Here is a 20,480-nt window from a genome sequence, read left to right as displayed (position 1 = left end):
TGTAATAGTATAAGTCCCCTGGAGTAGTGTGTGACCAGCACTTCAAATTGCTCTGTGTTCAGGTAACTGTATTTGTTATCCAGTATTTTTTATTATTATAACAAATGGCTATTTGGACTTTTTTCTTATTCTAGTCAGAAGTAAAGAGACTTAGCAACTTGATGCAAGGTGGCCGTTGTGATAAATGCTTTGGGAGAGAAAGTGTCAACTCCCACAGTTCCCACTACCACTTCTGTCTAAATAACCTTCCAGTTTTTATGGCTCAACCTAGCCCATAGTCCTGAATATTTGTTTTTACCTGATCCATCTTGATATCGGCATTTTTTATTTTTTTATTTTATTTTATTTATTTATTTATTTATTTTGGTGGTACTGGGGTTCCTGGAAGCCCTTCTACCTCCGGGCTACACTCCCAGACCTATTTTATTATTTTTGGAAACAGGGTCTCTTAAGCCAGTGTGGCTGGCTTCGAACCTGCGCGATCCTCCTGTCTCCGCCTCCCAAGCGCGGGGATTACAAGCGTGCGCCACCACGCCTGGCTTGATATGGGCATTTTAATTCTTGAATAAACAAAGAATTTAGTGAGTGAGACTTGGAACTTTTTTAATATCAATAAGATTTCATACAAAATGACTTAAAATAGGAAAAAAATTTAATTTCCCTGGTTTGGTAAATGTGAACTACAAAGTAAGAACCATGACTGCAGAACGTCCGTGCGTTATCATTGATGTGTTGTGATGTTTTTGTTAATAGCTCTCTGTTGACTGATTAACCTTTTTAAATGTTTCTGAATGTTAGAATGTTTTAAGAAGTGGTATTAAGCAACAAACTACTTGTCAGTAAATTTCTTTTTCAGACAAATATTATATCTGAACTAAGTAAATGGAGACTTAATTTTATTGACTGGCACCGTTTGGAAATGAAAAAAGAGAAAGAAAAGCATGCCGCACAAGTAAGAGAGCTGTGCAGCCAGATCAGCGACTTGAAGGAGCTGCAGAAAGCCTTTGAAGTTTCCATTGGGAGAAAAGATGAGGTCTTTTTTTTTTTTTAATCACTTATTAATTGAGATTAAGTAAGTGTCTTGGAAGGTAATAAATTTCAGGAACTAATGATTGTATAGTTTATACAAGATACAAAGAGAAAAGTCACTTCAGGAATTTATGGAAAAATAAATATGTAGTCATAGGATTTATTCTTTCTATTAAACTTGCCAGTGTAATGTCACTTACCCTTTTAACTTTGGTGTTCTTGATGTTTTAAGAGTGTCTGCTGACACTATTATCTTTCTTTTTTCCTTCCTTAACTACTACTACTTTTGGGGTGGGGGGGTATGGGGGATGAACCCAGGGGTATTCTACCTCTGAGCTACACCCCGAGCTCTTTTGTGTGCATGTGTGTGTGGTACTGGGGGATTGAACCCAGGGTCATTCTACCTCCAAGCTATACCCACCCCAGTCCTATTTTATTTTTATTTAGAAACAGGGTCTCTCTGGGTTGGTAAGAATCTCAGTATTGGCTGAAGCTATTCTCAAGCCTGTGATTCTCCTGTCTCAGACTACCAAGTACTGGGATTACAAGCATGTGCCACCACATCCAGCATTCATATGGAGAACTTTTTTGGTCCTTTTAATAATAATAATGAGACTGACTTGGTGAATACAGTAAAGATTGCTATTCTTTTTATTATATGATAAATTTACTAATTGCTCGTTATAATAACTGGCTTAATTGCTGTTTGCAGGTGATTTCCAGCTTATCTCATGCCATAGGCAAGCAAAAGGAAAGAGTAGAATTGATGAGAACATTCTTCCACTGGCGAATTGGCCATGTCAAATCCAGACAGGATGTAAGTATAAAAAAGATACTACTGACTGACAGAGATTTTTAAACTTGAAAAGGCTTAGGATCACATATTAGACTTCTTGTTAAAGTCAAAGAAAGATTTGTTTTCTAATAAGTCATAATGAGAGGATGTATGACTTACTTAATATTGCTCTTCTTTAAAAGGAATTTGATTTTATAAAATCATCTCGCTGCTTATAACACACATTTAGATTGGTGTTATATCCCGTGATAGACAACAGACACCTGTCTTGCAAAGAAAACTAAGTGTGGTTTTATAAAACTTGAGAGAAGTGCCGTGTAACACAAAACAGGCTGCAGTCATCTCAGACAGCAGCGGAAAGGTTTGCAAAGAAGAAGGAATGAAGGCTGTTCCACAGCAGTTGACCGAGACCACTGATGATTTTTATGGGGTATTTCCCCAGAGTTCTTGGAAACAGAGAACATGTAACAGAGGTGTGAACGGAATAGTGTGATACTTCAGGAGAATAAGGGTCCATTCAGCTTGGGGCGTGATGACACACTCAAGGCATTTACACGCCTGTTTATCTTAGTAGCTTCATCCAGAGAGAGGAAGGAAGGAAGCCTGCAGCGAAGCCAGTCCCCACCACTGCTTTGACTTAATTCCTCTTAATTTAGCCAGCTGTTCCCCACCTCTGGCAAACCAGTCAGCTCATAACTGTCAGCTCCTTCAGGATAATATTCAAACACTGATAAAGAAACACCTGCTATATTATCTTTCTTTGCTTGAATTTTCACTGTAAATAAATTTTCATTTATTTACATTTTAGAAAACTATGGTGCTAAAGTCCCCTGCTGTGATTTTGATACAGTTTGGAAAAATATCTCTCAGATTTATAGATTTATAATATATAAGTGTGTCATTTCCTACTCCATAGTAATTAATAAGGATTGTATCTCTTTTAATAGATTTTACCTCAGATGTGGAAAAAGAATTTATAATCGTAAACATATCATATGCTTCCTATATTGTTTCTGCTTCTAAAATACCTAGGCTAGTACAGTGGCATATGCCTATAATCCCAGCTACTCAGAAGGCTGAGACAAGAGAATAGCCTGAACCCAGGAATTTAGTTACTACTCTAGACAATATAGCAAGACTCCATCTCAAAATAAAAATAAAATTCTTGAATTCATCCTCTTCATAAAAAGATATTACCATGTTTATGCATTATAAAATAGTACAAATGTTTGGTTTTTTAGACTTGCCTCAGTGTCAGAATCAAAGAAAGCCATACCGAGATAGCTATTTAGAAATTATCCTGAGCCAGGCCTGGTGGTACATGCCTGTAGTCCCAGTACTTGGGAGTCTAAGACAGGAGGATTGTAGGTTCCGAGCCAGCCTCAGCAACTTAGGGAGACCCTCGGCAACGTAGCAAGACCCTGTTTCAAATTTTAAAAAATAAAAGAGGTTGGTAGGGTATAATGCCCCTGGACTTAATCCTCAATACCAATGAATAATTAAACATTATCATGATATATAATTGAAACCTGAACATAAATACGTACGTGTGTGTGTGTGTGTGTGTGTGTGTGTGTGTGTGTGTGTGTGTGTTGTACTGGGGATTGAACTGAGGGACATTCTACTTTACACTCCCAACCCTTTTTCTTTTTTTTTTTTTTTTTTTTTTTTTTTTTTTGGCGGTACTGGGGTTCCTGGAAGCCCTTCTATCTCCGGGCTACACTCCCAGACCTATTTTATATTTTTTATTTGGAAACAGGGTCTCTTAAGCCAGCGAGGCTCACTCCGAACCAGCATGATCCTCCTGTCTCCCCCTTTCAAGCGCAGGGATTACAAGCGTGTGCCACCACGCCCGGCCTCTCTCCCAGCCCTTTTAACTTTTTATTTTTTTGAAACAGAATCTCAGGGAGGTGCTGAGACTGTCCTCAAACCTCTACACCTCAAACTTGTCTTAGCCTCCAAAGTACTGGGATTACAGGCTGCATCACAACATCAGTCTTTATTTTAATTAAATAGGGACTGGATCAGTGTGTGAAAATAGAGAAGTGAGGGAATAATAAATTATTATATCAAAAGTAGAAAAGTATGTGAGTGTACATATATTACACAAGAAAATAGTATAGGGGATATATTTTTGTGTGTGTGTTTATGTGATTTCTGGAGTAGTCTCTACATTTTATTTCCAAGATATTAGTATTTAAGAAAAAAATTATTATCATCATGGGATAGAATTTCTCCTCTAAGAAAACTTAGACTGGGGCGCGGTGACACATGCTTGCAATCCTAGTCCAGTACCTTGGAGGCTGAGACAGGAGGAATCTCAGGTTTGCAGACAACCTTAGCAACTTAGGCCCTTCTCAACTTAGGGAGATCCTGTTTCAAAATAAGAAATATAATAGGCCTGGGGGTGCAGCTTGGAGGTAGAATTCCCCAGGGTTCAACCCAGTACCAAAAACAAACAAAACAAAAAAAAACTCAGTGTTTTAATTTGTTTATCAATCTCACTGTATTAAATCCGCAATAATCATATTGAAACTACTTAAAATAAATATACCATATTTTGAAAAGTATTTGTCAAGTGACACATAATAAGGATAAATATTTATTTTTAAATGGTGGCTGGAATAGTTGAGATGTCATCACTCTTTGGATAGCTTTTTAAACTTAAGAAAATTAAGAATTGGACCTACTTCAATTTTATCAAAAATTGATAAAAGAAAAGAATAATAGAAAAATAAAAGATAAAAGAAAAATAGTGCATTGTCCTATTTGGATCAGTCTGGCCTGTGTCTGGTGGCAAATACTGTCTGGTGTGTAGGTCAAATACTCTTGTCTGTGATGGTGGCAGGACGTTGACGGGGAGGCAGTCTTAGGAAGCCACACCAGCGCCCTCTTTGCCCCAGCCACTCTGCTCCTCTTCTCACTCTGCTTTCAGTTGAAAGGTATGCAGATTCATATCTAGGATGGAAAGTTTCTTGTTTTCTTTCCTTTGGATTTGTATTTTTCCCCTAAGCCGGTTAGCTGTGTGAAGCCATGCTGTAATGGATAAGAGCTTAGGCTCTGAAGTCCAGTGAGTCTGGCTTTTCCCTTTCTACTCATGTGACCCTGGCAGGTTCACTTAACCTCTCCAAGCCTGTTCTTCTATGTACAAGTCAAGAATTGTATGATTGCATGAGATTAAACAACAATGTGTATGCACTTACCATGGTGTTATATTTATCGTTATTACTACCAGTACATTTACCAGTCCACTGTGTTTTTGAGGCTATACATTACTTTCATTTAGGCTTATGAATGTAAACTAGCTGACCAGTACTTTCAGAGAATGTTATTGAAGAAAGTTTGGCAGGGCTGGCGTTCCTTAATACAAAGGCAATGGAAAGAGGTGGTAGAACGAGCTTGTCAAGCAAGAGCTGAAGAAGTGTGCATCCAGATTTCCAATGATTATGAAGCCAAAATTGCAATGGTAAACCTTTTTAATTTTCACTTTCTTTTAATGCAGTAGAGATGATGAGTAGACTCACTATTAATTTATAGTTAGGCTTCTTTTTTCAGTCTTTAGGTAGCCAAGAATAAAAATCTCAAACGTGTTTAATCCTCTTAATTTAAATAAACTGTGTTCTTAGAGGGTTGATATAAAGCAAATGCATAAAATATAAATTTTTTTACTTTTAATAATAAAATTAATTTTGTTTCCATGGAAAAAAATATTTGGGACCCAAAATGAAGTAACCATTCTGAAGAATATGGTAGGCCTCTTGAAATCAGCTATTAAAAGGAAAAAAATTCACCATTATGACAATAAATTCCTAATACTAAAACTAATATCAAAATGCAGATTTTCTGCAATTCAAAAGTAGCATGCAAAAAGTGCATTCTCTTTAAGTTTGGTCTAGGGGAAAGTGGAATGTACTTAAATTCACTTGGCACCTTAAATTCTGTATATAACATTTACTTTTTAAAAGTTCTGCTAAAGTGTAGACATTTAGTTAGTTTTCCCCAAAGGGATAGTAGCTGTCTGTGGCTCATGTAAATGCATTTTGTTTAATATCCTGCATAAAAGTTTCGTGGTAAGAAATGACATATAAGTTTGTATAGTGAAAATACATTGACAGTCTTTAAATTTTCCTTATTTTAGTTATCTGGAGCTTTGGAAAATGCAAAAGCTGAAATTCAAAGAATGCAACAAGAAAAAGAGCGGTTTGAAGATTCCATGAAGAAAGCTTTCATGAGAGGAGTGTGTGCATTAAATCTCGAAGCTATGACTATATTTCACAACAGAAGTGATGCAGGTAGTATTCTGTTGACGACTGCCTATTTTCAAAAAAGTTGATATAATTCAATGATTGGTCTGGTTTACAGTACTAAATATTCTACAATGCATGTCTCATGTAGGTGCTGGTTATTTCTGGTTTCATGATATCATATCAGCTTTAAATATAACATGAAAATTAGCTCAGTCATGTTTAGTTATGGTACCATAAATAAGATTGAATAAGCTTTCAGTTCTTAAGTATTTAAGCTAAATGTTAAAATAATACTTTTAACTGGACATAGTGGTGCATACCTCTAATCTCAGTTCTTGGGAGGCTGAGACAGGATGATAGTAGGTTCAAGCCTGAGAAACTTAGACCCTCAGCAATTTAATGAGATCCTATTTCAAAATAAAAAGTAAAATAGGACTGGCTCTGGGTTCAATCCCCAATACTGTAATAGTAATGATAACACTTTTAATGTACAACATTATTTTGTGGTTCTTTTAATATTTTAATGCCTCTAAGTGTGAAATTTCTATTTTTGTTTTTTCTTAAGTAGCTAAATTTCTTGAACTATTTTGTTGAAAAAATATTTGATACCTAGTCATGGTTTTCTGATTTTTAAAATTATGTTTTATTATTTTATACTATGATTCCAAAAAATGTCATTACAGTTGCCTTAACTGTTCTATAAGACCTTCACTGAAGTTCTTTTTTTTCCTGGCTGAACATGAGAAACAAGATTAAGTGACCAGCGCTGCCTTTAGTTCTTTAAGAAGTTTCAAAATAAGAATAAAAATATAGGGCAGGGGGTATAGCTCGGAGGTCAAATGCTCCTGGGATCCCTAGACCTACACACAAAAAAAGAATTAAAATTTTTTAAAAGAACTCATTTGTTTTATGGTGTCAAAAATGAAGGTTTTCTTATTGATTTCTTATTTGCTGAAAATCAAAGACAAAAATAATTGTATTTGTTAGGATAAGAGCAATAGATGAAATAAGGGGATATGATATCAGAAAATAGTTTTAAAGATCTCAATATGTGGCAACTTGTAAGGATAGTTATATGAAATGTAGAAGGGCAGAAATCCTTGGGCTCCATGTGACCACATACATTATTGTGATAGTTGTGGCGGCAGATACCTGTTGCATAGCCACTCATTCGCTTTCACGTGTTGAAGGAGGTAGTCTGAATTCCTTAGTGCTTAATGCTGACACTAACCAGCTAATCCTGACCAACTGTTGACTGAACAGGAGACTGCAGTAAATGACAAATACCTACATTTTTGTTAGGATCAAATTTTAGCCATTATGTGTTCACTGTGTGGGGAGGATAGTAACCTTGGAAGAATTTTAATCAACAAACTTGTGATTTATAGGGATCGATTTCACTAATAATAAAAAGGAAGATTATGGCCCTGGCGTTCAAGGAAAAGAATATTCCGCCCACTCTGATCCTTCAGCCCCTCCGATGCCTGCGGCGGCTCCATCGCAACTTCTGCCTGTTGGAACGGCCAGCGCCACCGCAGTCCCCTCCGCTGCCTCTATGACCTCTGCTGGGGCGACCTCTGCATCTTCTCACGTGCCGGTTTCTGTTCTCAGTGCGGGATCTGGAGCCACTGCTGCACCAGAAGAGATGGTTAGTATAGATTATGCAGATGCTGCATTGCGAAAGGCTTCAAACCGTGTTTGCAAACTGGCTAACTTGTTATCATGTTTGTGTTACTGTATTATAGTTCGGTTTAGTTTGGATGTGTGGTGCTAGGGCTTATACCCAGGGCCTCATGAATGCTAGGCAAGCACTCTACCGCTGATCTATATTCCCAACCCTATAAGTTAGACATTTTGAACTCAGAATATTTTCCTATGGAGGAAAATATCTGTGGTATTTGGTTCAACCCACAGAAAATATTCAGTATCCCAAAGAGCTAAAATATTAATTTGTAATGAAAAAATAATAGCCCTGATTGCTGTCAGAGTAGTGATAATTTAAAAAAAAAAAGTAGGGAACTTTTTCTTTTGCATTTTTAAAGCCATTCAGAGCCAGGCATGGTGGCCCATACTTATAATCCCAGTACTTAGAGCTTGGAGGATCTCAGGTTTATAGGTAACCTCAGCTACTTAGTGAGGTCCGTTGCAACTTAATGAGACCCTGTTTCAAAATAAAAAATAGGGTTATGAGTATAGCTCAGAGGTAAAATGCCCCTTTTTCAAATTCCAGTATCACAAAAAAAAAAGCTATCCAGAAAAAATAGATTTGAGTAAGAGTTGATGACTTTCTATCAATTTAAAACAAACTAATAGATATATCCAAGGATACATATGTGTGTGTGTGTTTATGTGTGTATATATATATATATATATATGTGTGTGTGTGTGTGTGTGTGTGTGTGTGTGTGTGTGTGTGTGTTCACTGAAAATAAATATAATAAATATAAAAATATATATTTTCAGGGTAACATATATATATATGTATGTATGTATGTATGTATGTATGTATTCAACTAAGAGATCTCCATTTTCCCAGATGCAGATATATCAACTAACACAACTTTTTAGTGACTTCATCTTGATTAGGTTGTAACTTTGTAATTTGAAGTTTTTCCTAGAGTCATTGAGCTTTTCTTAAGCTATTGACAAAGCAGTCACAGGCAAAGTCAAGATTGTCATACTCATCTCTTTAGAGCATTTTCAAAACAGCACTGTGGCCAGCCTTCTTCCCTGCTCTGGCACAAAAGATTCTCCTAACTCCTAATGGAAGAGAAAAGATGATGGCAAAATAGATTTTACATCTTGAAGCCCTCCCTGACCCCAGCCACCAGAGGGCGCCATTTCCTTAGCTAGCTCTGTTGCGAAGGGAAGCCACCAAACATTGGTCACCTTTAGTTTAGTAGCTGGCTTGGATTTTCACCTTCTAAGAGCTACTGACTAACTTTGGGGGGAGGAATGTGTTGAGATATGCTATTTATTATGTTTGCTCCTGACTCACATAGCTGTTAAGAGAAATTTGAATGCGTAGGGGGGTTTGACTTAGAAATAAGACACTACAATTCAACCCTAGCGTATGTTCAGCTGTGTTTATTTTTCATGATTACACATTTTGAAGTGTGTCCTGTGAGATGAAATCAGTGAATGCTTATTGAAATTTTTGGTTTGTCATTTATGTCACATATGCGGATAACACACATAGAGCTGAAGTTTTCAGAATCCCTTCTTAACTATGATTACTCCAGTCTATCTGTATCACATATAACCCTGAGGCTGGGCGTGGTAGCACATGTCTGTCATCCCAGTACTTGAGAGGCTGACACGGGAGAATCAGGTGAAGTACAGACTCAGCAAGTAGTGAGATTTTTATTAACCTAGTGAGATCCTGTTTCAAAAAAATAAAAAGAAAATAGGGCTGGGGAGTATAGCTCAGAGGTAAAATGCCCCTGGGTTCAACCCCCAGTACCACATATAAATAAAATAACAAACAAATAAATCTGAATAGGAATGGGGAAAATGAGTACTCACCATGCTTTCTGTTGCTAACTTTTTAAGATAATTTGACCTTAGGTAATTTTAAGGTCATTGAAACCTGGAAAATATAGTATTGTATAAACAGCCCTTCTTCATCTGTTCCCCCATAAAAATACATTCTCCACCCCCTCAAAAACAGATACACATTTAATTTCATTCACACAAGTACAGCCTTTAGGGCCAAAGAGAAAGGAGAACCCAAGTAAATCTTTCTGTAAGTTTACTGCTAGTTTTCTTCTTTCCTTATATAGTTAAAATACACAGGCTCACCTCAGATATAGCTTATTATTTCTAAAGGAACCATAATAAGAAAGGCAGGACAAAATTTGTTAATGTAAGGTTGGGAATAGGAAAGGAAGAGATTCGTGACCCAGGCCTGCTTGTCTTCTTGTCTTTCTCTTCTTTTTAATCACAGAGGCTTTCTGTGAACATTCAAAACATTTTCCCGGGGCTGAAAGGTTATGTGCAGAGAATTAGAGAACAACTTGAGTAAGGAATTTTACCATTCTAGTAAAATAATATCAGAATTTTCATGATAGAAACCATTTTTTTTTTTTTTTCAAAAAAAATAGGTTAGCCGGGTGTGGTGGCGCTCACTTATAATCCCAGCATTTGGGAGGCTGAGACAAGAGGGTTGCGGCTTGGGGCCAGCCTCAGCTACTTAGGCCCTATGAACTCAGTGAGACCCTGTTTCCAAATAAAGAAGAAAAAATAGGTGTGGGGTGTAGCTCAGAGGGAGAATGGCCCTGGGTTCCATCCCCAGTATTAAAAAAAAAAAAAAATAGGCTAGGCAGTTTGCAAGGCTGAACAATAGATGGCAGTATCCTCTTTCTAACTGCCACTGGGAGAGTTAAGGAAATGTTTTTAGTTGAATTTTTGAATTTTGAAGCTATTTGGCAAAGCTACTTAGTAAGGTTTCTTTTTCTTTTTTTTCTTTTCCTTTTTTTTTTTTTTTTTTTTTTTTGAGCTACACCTCCTGCCCTATTTTTTTTATTCTTTATTTTGAAACTGGGTCCCACTGAGTTGCAGAGGGCCTCACTAAGCTGAGGCTATCCGCGAACCACAATCCTCTGGTCTCAGCCTCTCGAATGCTGGGATTACAAGCGTGCGCCACCACGCCCGGCAGTAAGGTTTCTTTTCTGACTTTCCTCTTCATCAGAATGGAAAGTGATAAGGAATTATCTGGCAATGGGTACTACTTCCTCCATTTTACAAATGAGGAAAATGAGGCTGAGAGAGTAACTTGCCTGTAGACAGAATTAATAACTGTTTTGTTTTGTTCCGTTTTTTGTAGTCCTGGGGATTAAACCCAAAGGCATTCTACCTCTTAGCTACACCCACAGTCCTATTTTATTTTTAGTTTTGAGAGTTTCACTAAGTTTCTGAGAGCCTCATTAAATTGCTGAGACTGATCTGAGAGCTCTGTACTTCTCCCCAATAATCTGTATTTTCTCCTTCTTGGGTTATTAAGATACAAATACTGGTTTTTAAAAGTCAGCCAATGACATTTAATGATCTCTATGATTGGAACACACAAGTGATTATTTACTAAAAATGTCAGCTATAGCAAGAATGATTTTTAAATGATATATACATAGCTTTACCTGTTATTTTATTCTGAAACATAAATCTGTATTGTTTTTAATGTGCAGTCAGATTGGTTATGAGTACTGATTGTAATTAAGTCTTCTTGTTAATATAATTCCCACTGGATGTATTTTCTATATTTTCAACATCCGTTACTCTAAAGTACAACATGAACTAAAAACTTTCAAAGCTATCTGATTATAGAATCCTTCTAGGTGTTTTTTCCTCCATCTAATCTATCAGAAATTTTTCTTATAATTCATCTTTATATATCCTTTCTAAAATGTCCATATGCACTTTTTAAACTTTTTCATCAGCTTTATACAATTTTGGTTATATTCGATAAGTAGTAGTAATGAGTACAAATGAAAAACCATTTGCCATAAGCAACTGACTCTTGGTAGACATGTGAGTCATGTATGACAACTTCAGTTTAATTCAAATGAATAATAAGATTTCGTTAAAATTTTCTTTTAATGGAATATATATTTTCTTCTTACTGAAGACATTCTAAAGCAGTGTATCACCTGTGGTTCTTTTTCCAAATACTGCAGTACTTATGAGTCGGAACATCTCTGGTTTTATGGGGTCCCTTAACCTCCAGGTGAGAAAAACTGCTGTGAAGTAGTTAACCTTCTCGAGGGAGGACGAGCAGGAATTGATTACAAGCTCAGTTTTTATTTTTTGGCAAATAATTTTCTTGTCGGCCATTAATTTTATATTTTAAAATGTTTTTTAAGAATCTTGGTTAGGGGCTGCGGTTGTAGTGGTAGAACTTGTGCTTAGCATCTAAAGCCCTAGGTCAATCCCCATTACCTCCCCCCCCCAAAAAAAAAAAGAATCGTCATTGTTTTTTTTTTTAATCTTCTTGTACTTTACTTTTACAATAAAAAATAGAATTAAAAAGTATCCCTAAAGTCAAAAGCATGAATTTAGTCCGTAAAAACATATTTGCAGATATTTTAAAATTGAGATTTGGTTTCTTAAATTCCTAGGGCTATAAAAATTCATAGTTTAAAAAGACAAATAATTTTTACAAGAATTATAGTGAGAAACCATCATATAAATCCCTCTCCCTAAACTGCTAGGTGTTTCTTTTATTTATCCTTTTTCCTAAATAATATGTTCATATTATGATTGCTATATTTATTTATTTCAAACATTACTTGTTAACTTCCTATTATAGATGGAAGGATATGGCCTTCTGGGTGTCACTTTATTTCCTCTCTTCTCTTTCCACCCTTCCATCCTCCCTATATACAAATATTTAGATGGTCTAACTTTAGATTAAATCATTATTTGTGATGACTGTGTAAGCATAGCCAAGCCATGATTATATACTAGAACTGTATTTCTAGTTCAAGTTTTTTGTTCTTAGAATTAATTTCTTCATTTCTGTATTTACTTTCTATGCACCGATGAGGAATTCTTTCCAGATTCTTCAAGGAATTGTAAAACCCCATTGAATGCTGTTTTCCTTCTTAAGGTGGTCTCAAAACATCAGTCATCTGTCATTTTAATTTTACCCAAACCATCTCTCTTGGAGCTCACTCTCTTCTTATTTAAATACAAAACTGGCCATCTGCATCTGATGCAGATTTGTAGCAAACCACACATGGATTATAAAAGGGGGGGAAATATCAATTTTGTATGCTTTTATTGGTACATTATAATTACACAACATAATGATATTCAAAGTGATATATGTATACATGCACACAGTACTTGGTTTCTGTCCCTCTGCATCCCACCCAAAATATCAATAATTAATAAACGGTTTTAGAAAAACCACTCAGAGGCCGGGCGTGGTGGCGCACGCTTGTAATCCCCGCGCTTGGGAGGCGGAGACAGGAGGATCGCGCAGGTTCGAAGCCAGCCTCACTGGCTTAAGAGACCCTGTTTCCAAAAATAAAAAATAGGTCTGGGAGTGTAGCCCGGAGGTAGAAGGACTTCCAGGAACCCCAGTGCCACCAAAGGAAAAAAAAAAAAAAAGAAAAACCACTTAGAGAAAAATAAATTTAGATTAATACTTCACTCTGAAATTTCAGACATTTTAGTAAGTCAACCAAAATAGCTAAATATCAGATGTATATAATTACCTCAGCTATACAGAGCAGGTTATTTTGATTCAATTATGGAAATAAGAAAATAAATTGATGGCAGTACTTATAATTTTAAAATGTATGTGTATTAAAAATAAAACAAAAAATAGGGGAGATGTTTACATTATAAGTATCTGTAACTATTAGATAGGCTCAGTATTCATCCAATATTTAAAAATTTTAATAGCAAATACCCTTTCAGTTCCTGGCAAATAGTTTTTAAAAAATGGATGATTGACAAGATGGGATGTTTTTGTTTTTGTTTTTGTTTTTGTTTTTTTGCGGGTCTGGGGATGGGACCCAGAGGCATTTGACCTCCGAGCTGCACCTCCAGCCCAATTTTTTATTCCTTATTTTGAAACAGGGTCTGAGTTGCAGAGGCCCTCACTAAGTAGCTGAGGCTGTCCGCAAACCGCGATTCTCCTGTCTCAGCCTCCCGAAAGCTGGGATTACAACCATGAGCCACCACACCCGGCTGGGATATAAATTTAAAACTTTAGCAAAGAATTACAAGTTAAATCAAATAATAGGTTTTTCCTGAGACTTAAGAAGCTGTAATTAGTTCACAACAGAAAAAATGAGTAGTTATGCATTACTCCTGGTATAGATACAATCTTGGGTATCAGCTATCAGTAAACAACAAAAGCTATAAAAGCCAAGAGTAATTTTTTATGTGACCATCGCACTTTCTTTTCATTTTACTCTGCAAAATAACTCAAAAGTTTTTTTTACAGAATATGCTGTATATAATAGGAAAAGAACTAAGACAAAGTAGTTTGTCATTATAAAAGCATCTCATTAAAATTATAGCAGGTCTCTGTTACTTCTTAATAAAAAATGTTAATAAAGTAAAAGGAAAATGGAATAAAAAAGCATATGTGTAATGAGAATATTGACTCTGCATAAGGATCCAAGAATTCTTAAAACTGGTTAGCAGGGGTGAAGGTCGGTTGAGGGGAGGGAGGCACATGGATGAGATGATGAATGGTGGCATTGAGGGCCATCTGTGTGGTGATGGAATAGTCTGTTCTTGATTGCAATGATAGTTACCAGAATCTACACATGTGATAAAATATTACATATCTATATATAAGCATTATATCCGCATCAGCTTCTGGGTTTCAGTGTTGTATTCCATTGTGTAAGGTGTAATCACCGCAGGAAGTTGGAGTGCATGGGACTTTTTAGTACATTCATTTCAACTTCCTGTGAACCCATTATTTCAAAATAAGTCCCTAAAATTTTATAAGATCATGGACATACCAAAGTTACAAGGATGTTTGGGACTATTTGTTTTTTCCTTTGCATTTTGCCTTGAATTCTCTTTTTTCCACATTAAAATTGGTTGCATAGACAATTAAGTAATTTTAGATTTTTTCATACATTTCCCACCAACTGGATATTTCTTTGGCTTTAATTTGTTTATTTGTCTTTTAGTATGTGCCGAGAGTTGTAACTTCAGCACATCAGAAAGCTGGAAGAACAATTACAGCCCGGATCACTGGGAGATGTGATTTTGCTTCAAAAAATAGAATGAATAGCAGTTTAGCTATCATGGGAGTTTCTCCTCCCATGAGCTCAGTTGTTGTGGAAAAACACCATCCAGTCACAGTGGTAAGTCCACATTTGACGGCATATTTTCAAAAAAATCTTTTTTCTTTTTTGTTGCAGTCTGGATATACTAATACTTAACCAAATACATCTTTTCTCTGCTAAGAAATTTATTTGGGGAACATTGTAAAAATTATGAAATCCAAAAAGTAATCCAGTGTTTGATGACCAAAATGGTAAAATATATGATGATTTAAGGCAAAAACTGTTTACTCATGAACCAGCTATTCATGTAGCGGATATGGATTACAAGAAAACTTCCCTACTTTTGGACTTTTGAACTTTTGCTTCTTTCCTTTAAGGTCTTCTTCCCCTTTTCTCTGTGCATTTGTCACCAAATTTCTAGTATTTTAAAAATCAGATTGCAGTGAATTTGTGTGATATAAAGAAAGGTGCATGCAGTTTGAAGCAGTAATAAGCAAAAATATCTGAAGTAGTATCTCAGCTTTGCTACTTATTGTCTTTGTGACATATACAAATTAAAATATTTGAGCCTACATTTTCTCTTCTATAGAATGGGATTGGTAAGAGTACTTAGGCCAGGTGTGGTAACACACACTTGTAATCCTAGTACTTGGGAGACTGAGACAGGTTCCCAGCCAGCTTCCTCAACTTAGTGAGACCAGGTTTCAAAGTAAAAATAAAAAATAGGACTGGGAGTGTACCTCGGAGGTAGAATGCCCCAAAATTCAATCCCCAGTACACACACACACACACACACACACACACACACACACACACACACACAGAGTACTTAGTTCTCTTAGGGTTATTGTCAGGATTGAATGAGATAATGTGAAAATTAAATGAAATCTATAAAGATACTTGATAAACTATAATAAAACCATAAGCAAAATTAACTTAGTAAAAGTTATTAGAACCGGACGTGGTGGCGCACGCTTGTAATCCCCGCACTTGGGAGGCAGAGACAGGAGGATCGCGCAGGTTCGAAGCCAGCCGCGCGCGCGCTGGCTTAGGAGACCCTGTTTCCAAATAAAAAAAAAAAATATGTCTGGGAGTGTAGCCCGGAGGTAGAAGGGCTTCCAGGAACCCCAGTACCACCACCAAAAAAAAAAAAAAGTTATTAAAGTAACATAGGATATCTATTTTATTTCTCATAATTTTTTTTTTTTTTTTTTTGGCAGTGGTACTGGGGTTCCTGGAAGCCCTTCAACCTCCGGGATACACTCCCAGACCTATTTTATATTTTTATTTGGAAACAGGGTCTCCTAAGCCAGCGCGTGCTGCTGGCCACCACACCCGGCTCAAAAGTATAATTTTTTTAAGAAAGTTAAAAGAACATATCCCTTGCCGGGCATGGTGGTACACACTTGTAATCCCCGCGCTTGGGAGGATCGCGCAGGTTCGAAGTCAGCCGCGCGCTGGCTTAGGAGACCCTGTTCCCAAATAAAAAGATATAAAATAGGTCTGGGAGTGTAGCCCGGAGGTAGAAGGGCTTCCAGGAACCCCAGTAGCACCAAAAAAATTAAAAGTAAAAAAAAAAAAAGTACATATCCCTAAAGGGAAATATGGATTGGTTTAAAAAGAGAACGCCCTCTGGGCTGGAGATGTAGCTCTGTGATAGAACGCTTACCTAACATGCAAAAGGCCCTGGGTTCGATCCCTAGAACTACAAAAATAACTTTTTTTAATTAAAAAAAATTTAAAAAAGAGAATGCGCTCTTCTAATTTCTCAACATTAGATAACATTCCTGTCTACTTAGTATGTCAAATAAGTATGTGGAATGATTTTTAAATGTTTGTTCTGAGAACTAAGTGGTTACGAGGTGATTAAATAAAGAAGCTAGACTAAAGTGAACCTCAGGTGAAGTATGGCTGAAACTTAGAGATGTGGAGACAAAGAGGATTTCATTTAGGATCACCTTGGATTTCATACATTAGACCCTGAAAGCCCATAGAGATAACTCCTATAAACTTTTTAATATGTCAGATTAGTTACCAAAAGTGATAAGAAATTATCTCATTTCTATTTTTATCAACAGACAATGTATAGATAGGGAGAGACTGTTCATTTTTTAGATAAGCCATAAAAGAAGCACTGTATGTTTTGGGGTTTTTTGTTGTTGTTTTGTTTTGTTTTGTTTTTGGTGGTACTGGGGGTAGAACCCAGGGACTTTCTACCTCCGGGCTATACTCCCAGACAGTTTTTTGTTGTTGTTGTTGTTTTGTTTTTTGGTGGAACTGGGGTTCCTGGAAGCCCTTCTACCTCCGGGCTACACTCCCAGACCTATTTTTTATATTTTTATTTGGAAACGGGGTCTCCTAAGCCAGCGCGCAGGGCTGGCTTAGAACCTACGCGATCCTCCTGTCTCCGCCTCCCAAGCGCGGGGATTAGAAGCGTGGGCCACCATGCCCGGCTCCAGACGTATTTTATATTTTATTTGGAAACAGGGTCTCACTAAGTTGCTGAGATTCTCACCAAATAGCTGAGGCTGGCTTTGAACCTCTGCGATCCTCCTGTCTCAGCCTCCCAAGCATGGGGATTACACGCGTGCACCACCACGCCCGGCTGTATGTTTATTTTTAATTGGAGTAATCTTTGTTTTTATAACGGTAGAAACCTTTTTTTATTTTTTATTATTTGTGGTTCTGAGGATGAAGCCCAGGGGCATTCTACCTCTGAGCTACAGTTCCAGCCTTGTTTTATTTTTTATTTGGAAACGGCCTCACTAAGTTGCTGAGGCTAGCTTCAAACCTGTGACCCTAATGTCTCAGCCTCCCAAGTACTGGTTATAGGCATGGGCTACCACAGCCAGCAGAAACTCAATTTTACAGAAGAAAAAACTTAAAACCCATATTTCTAATATTTATCTCCCTTACTGCCCTCTGTTTATGCAATACATGGAGTATTTCTCTAGTAGTTGGTTGTGAATTACCCATAAATTGCTTCCATTATTATTTAATTTGTAGTACATGGTAGACATAATTGTAATCCTCTGTACTGTTTCATTTAATCCCAGGCATCAAGATCTAGAATTATGAGGAACAGTATTGTTCATAAACCAAGGCTCATATTCGTGACACTTTAACCCCATCTACTAGATAACTGCTGCTCCTAGTGCTCCTTCGCTCTCTGCCACATTTTATAGCATAATGCCACTGGCAACTTCAATCTATTTCCGCAGTTGTTCTTGCCCAACTTATTTGATAAGGTCAGATTAGGTGATTGGCAACTAAAATTTCATACCACCTGCAATAGTATCTCCCATTTGTAATGGTTATCAACTTATCTATATACAAAGAAACATTCAAGATACTCTAAGAAAAGAAGTTATTTTTCCATTTCTTTAAAGAGGAATTCTCTTATTTTTAAGGCAAAATCTGATATGACCTTTTGTTTTCTAAGAAGTTTTATTTTTTAGGAAAATACATACTAAATGGAACTTAATTGAAGAATCTTAAAGATGACTTTTCTAAATGGAAGACCCTAATAGAAACCTGGATTCCATCACTGAGAATGTGACTTCCTAATACATCTCACTGCTGTAATGCTCCAGTGCTCATGTCCAAGATGTCCCTGAGCTCTGAGGTGGCGAGCTTATCCTCCCCTCAGCACTGTGCTCAGTACCTAACTCCTTTCTTGTTTAGACAGTTGGGGAGCTCCAGGCTTCCAGGAAGACCTACTCTTGTGTGACCATGAGAAGTTTAGTCTGCCTCCAGGTGAAGCAGGTGAAATAGGAGAGCTTTGCTTCACTCGGGTTGGAAGCAGGACCCAGACTGAATACTGAGGGATTCCCATTCCCCCAGGATTAACAATCAGATGAAGAGGAAGAAGCTGGATGGAATGAGGGGATGGCTTGGCTCTTCCAAACTACAAAGTTCCTTACCATATGTAGCCTCTGTAAACTTTTTCCACTTAATCCTCTTTGAGGAATGACCACCATGGCTCTGAAATACAGCTCTGATGTTAGTTTGTGGGTGTTGAACACTGGCCAGCTGGAGAAGAACTTCAACTTGTGTGAAGGGCTACTTCACCCAGTTCATTGCTAGTATCTACAGGATACTTAAGTGTTTGTCAAGTCAAGTTATAAGAGACAAATGACACTAACATATATAATCTTATGGGATTATTAAAGCAGATGTTTTTCTTTTCAGCAAACCATTCCTCAAGCAGCTGCTGCAAAATACCCACGGACAATTCATCCTGAAAGTGGAACTTCAGTTTCCAGACCTCTTGGAACCAGATCAACACACACCCAGTCTCTCACGAGCGTTCAGTCTATAAAAGTGGTTGACTAAAGTCAGTATGTCCACATCAAGGTCTTTTAATTCCTCCAGCAAAATCTTTACCAAGGACTGGAAATCTTGAGTTTTTAACTTTTCATATTGTTAGAACATCGTGGATGCATCATGTTCATCTTTTCAGAATTTCAAGAGACTTTTTCAAGGTATACCATCCTTTGTAACTATATATATAGAAATTATTTTAATGTTATTTTTATTTAAGCAATTAAGTAAAATTTTTTAAATTAAAAAAGGAACTTTATTTTTTAATATGTTTAGTCTGGCACTGATTTTATCATCAAAGTATATAAACCTTGTTTTCTCTACATTATTTCTGAAAAACTAAATCATTTTTATTGTTATTGAACCATAATTTACATAGAACTTTGAGAGGGAATTTTACTAAAAACGTTATTAAAACTAATAGGAACCAAGATACTTTAAATAGAAAGATTAAAACCAAGAGTAAGCCGGGCATGGTGGTGTAAGCTTATTATCTCAGCATTTGGGAGGCTAAGACAGGAGGATCGTGGTTCTCAGACAGCCTCAGCTACTTAGTGAGGCCCTCTGCAACTTAATGAGACCCTGTTTCAAAATAAATAATAAAAATATAGGGCTGGGGGTGTATCTTAGAGGTAGAATGCCCCTGGGTTCCATCCCCAGTACCTAAAAAAAAAGCAAAAATAATAATAATGTTTTATCACAAAGCTTTCTCTGATTTTAGTGTAATAATCTTCATTTTTCTAGGAGCCAAATAATTAAAAATGGAGGGAAATGGCAATACTTATGAATAACTTTTAATTTTAAAAGAAGAAAAATGTTTAATATTAGTACAAAAATAGAGTTTCAAGAACATCAAAAAGAAATTTCCCTTTGGAATGATCCTTTTGTTCTTTTATGCTTTGTTTGAAACAGCAGCATTGAACCTGTATTATCTAAACATCCAAATACTGTCCTGTGGTTGCCCTGGGCAACTAGCAAGACTTGTATGCCTGGGAAGAAATTTTTCAGTGTTTGACCAATATTAAGGAGCCATCTGGGCAGAACTGATTTAAGAGAATTGACCTGGCTTCTCAGTGGTTTTATTGCTAGCTGACTGTGTTATCTTGGACCAGACATTTAATTTAAATGAGTCTCAGGATACACATCTGTGAAGTAAAAGTAAATCTTCCTCCCAACCTATTTTACATCATGTTTACAAAATACATAAAAATGAATGGATTCTGAAGAATCTGCCTAGGCCTCCGTTTCCACGTCTTTAACAGAAATGGATGGGTTTAATCATCTGAAACCTCTTCCAATTCGAATGTGATCTAGTTCTATGCTGTAACT

The 20,480-nt window shown here is 36.7% G+C and overlaps 1 protein-coding gene across 2 annotated transcripts in view; it reads left to right on the top strand.

The window, feature by feature from the left end:
• The window catches only part of POC5 (POC5 centriolar protein), a gene marked incomplete at both ends in the record, with an annotated part of 29,870 nt that extends 10,707 nt beyond the window's left edge, over window positions 1-19,163 (top strand). For both annotated transcript variants that reach the window (XM_080703651.1, XM_080703650.1), the window contains 7 exons: window positions 857-1,033; window positions 1,742-1,846; window positions 5,112-5,291; window positions 5,964-6,117; window positions 7,461-7,720; window positions 14,730-14,906; window positions 19,020-19,163. In XM_080703651.1, the coding sequence (XP_080559777.1) occupies window positions 857-1,033; window positions 1,742-1,846; window positions 5,112-5,291; window positions 5,964-6,117; window positions 7,461-7,720; window positions 14,730-14,906; window positions 19,020-19,163 (1,197 nt within the window). The remainder of the gene's footprint in view (window positions 1-856; window positions 1,034-1,741; window positions 1,847-5,111; window positions 5,292-5,963; window positions 6,118-7,460; window positions 7,721-14,729; window positions 14,907-19,019) is intronic.
• Between the last annotated feature and the right edge of the window lie 1,317 nt (window positions 19,164-20,480).

The sequence above is a fragment of the Muscardinus avellanarius genome, assembly GCF_963383645.1.
Source record: "Muscardinus avellanarius genome assembly, chromosome: 1".
Taxonomy (NCBI): Eukaryota; Metazoa; Chordata; class Mammalia; order Rodentia; family Gliridae; genus Muscardinus; species Muscardinus avellanarius.
Note: the sequence above shows the minus strand (reverse complement) of the source record. Positions and strands in the feature narration are given on the sequence as shown.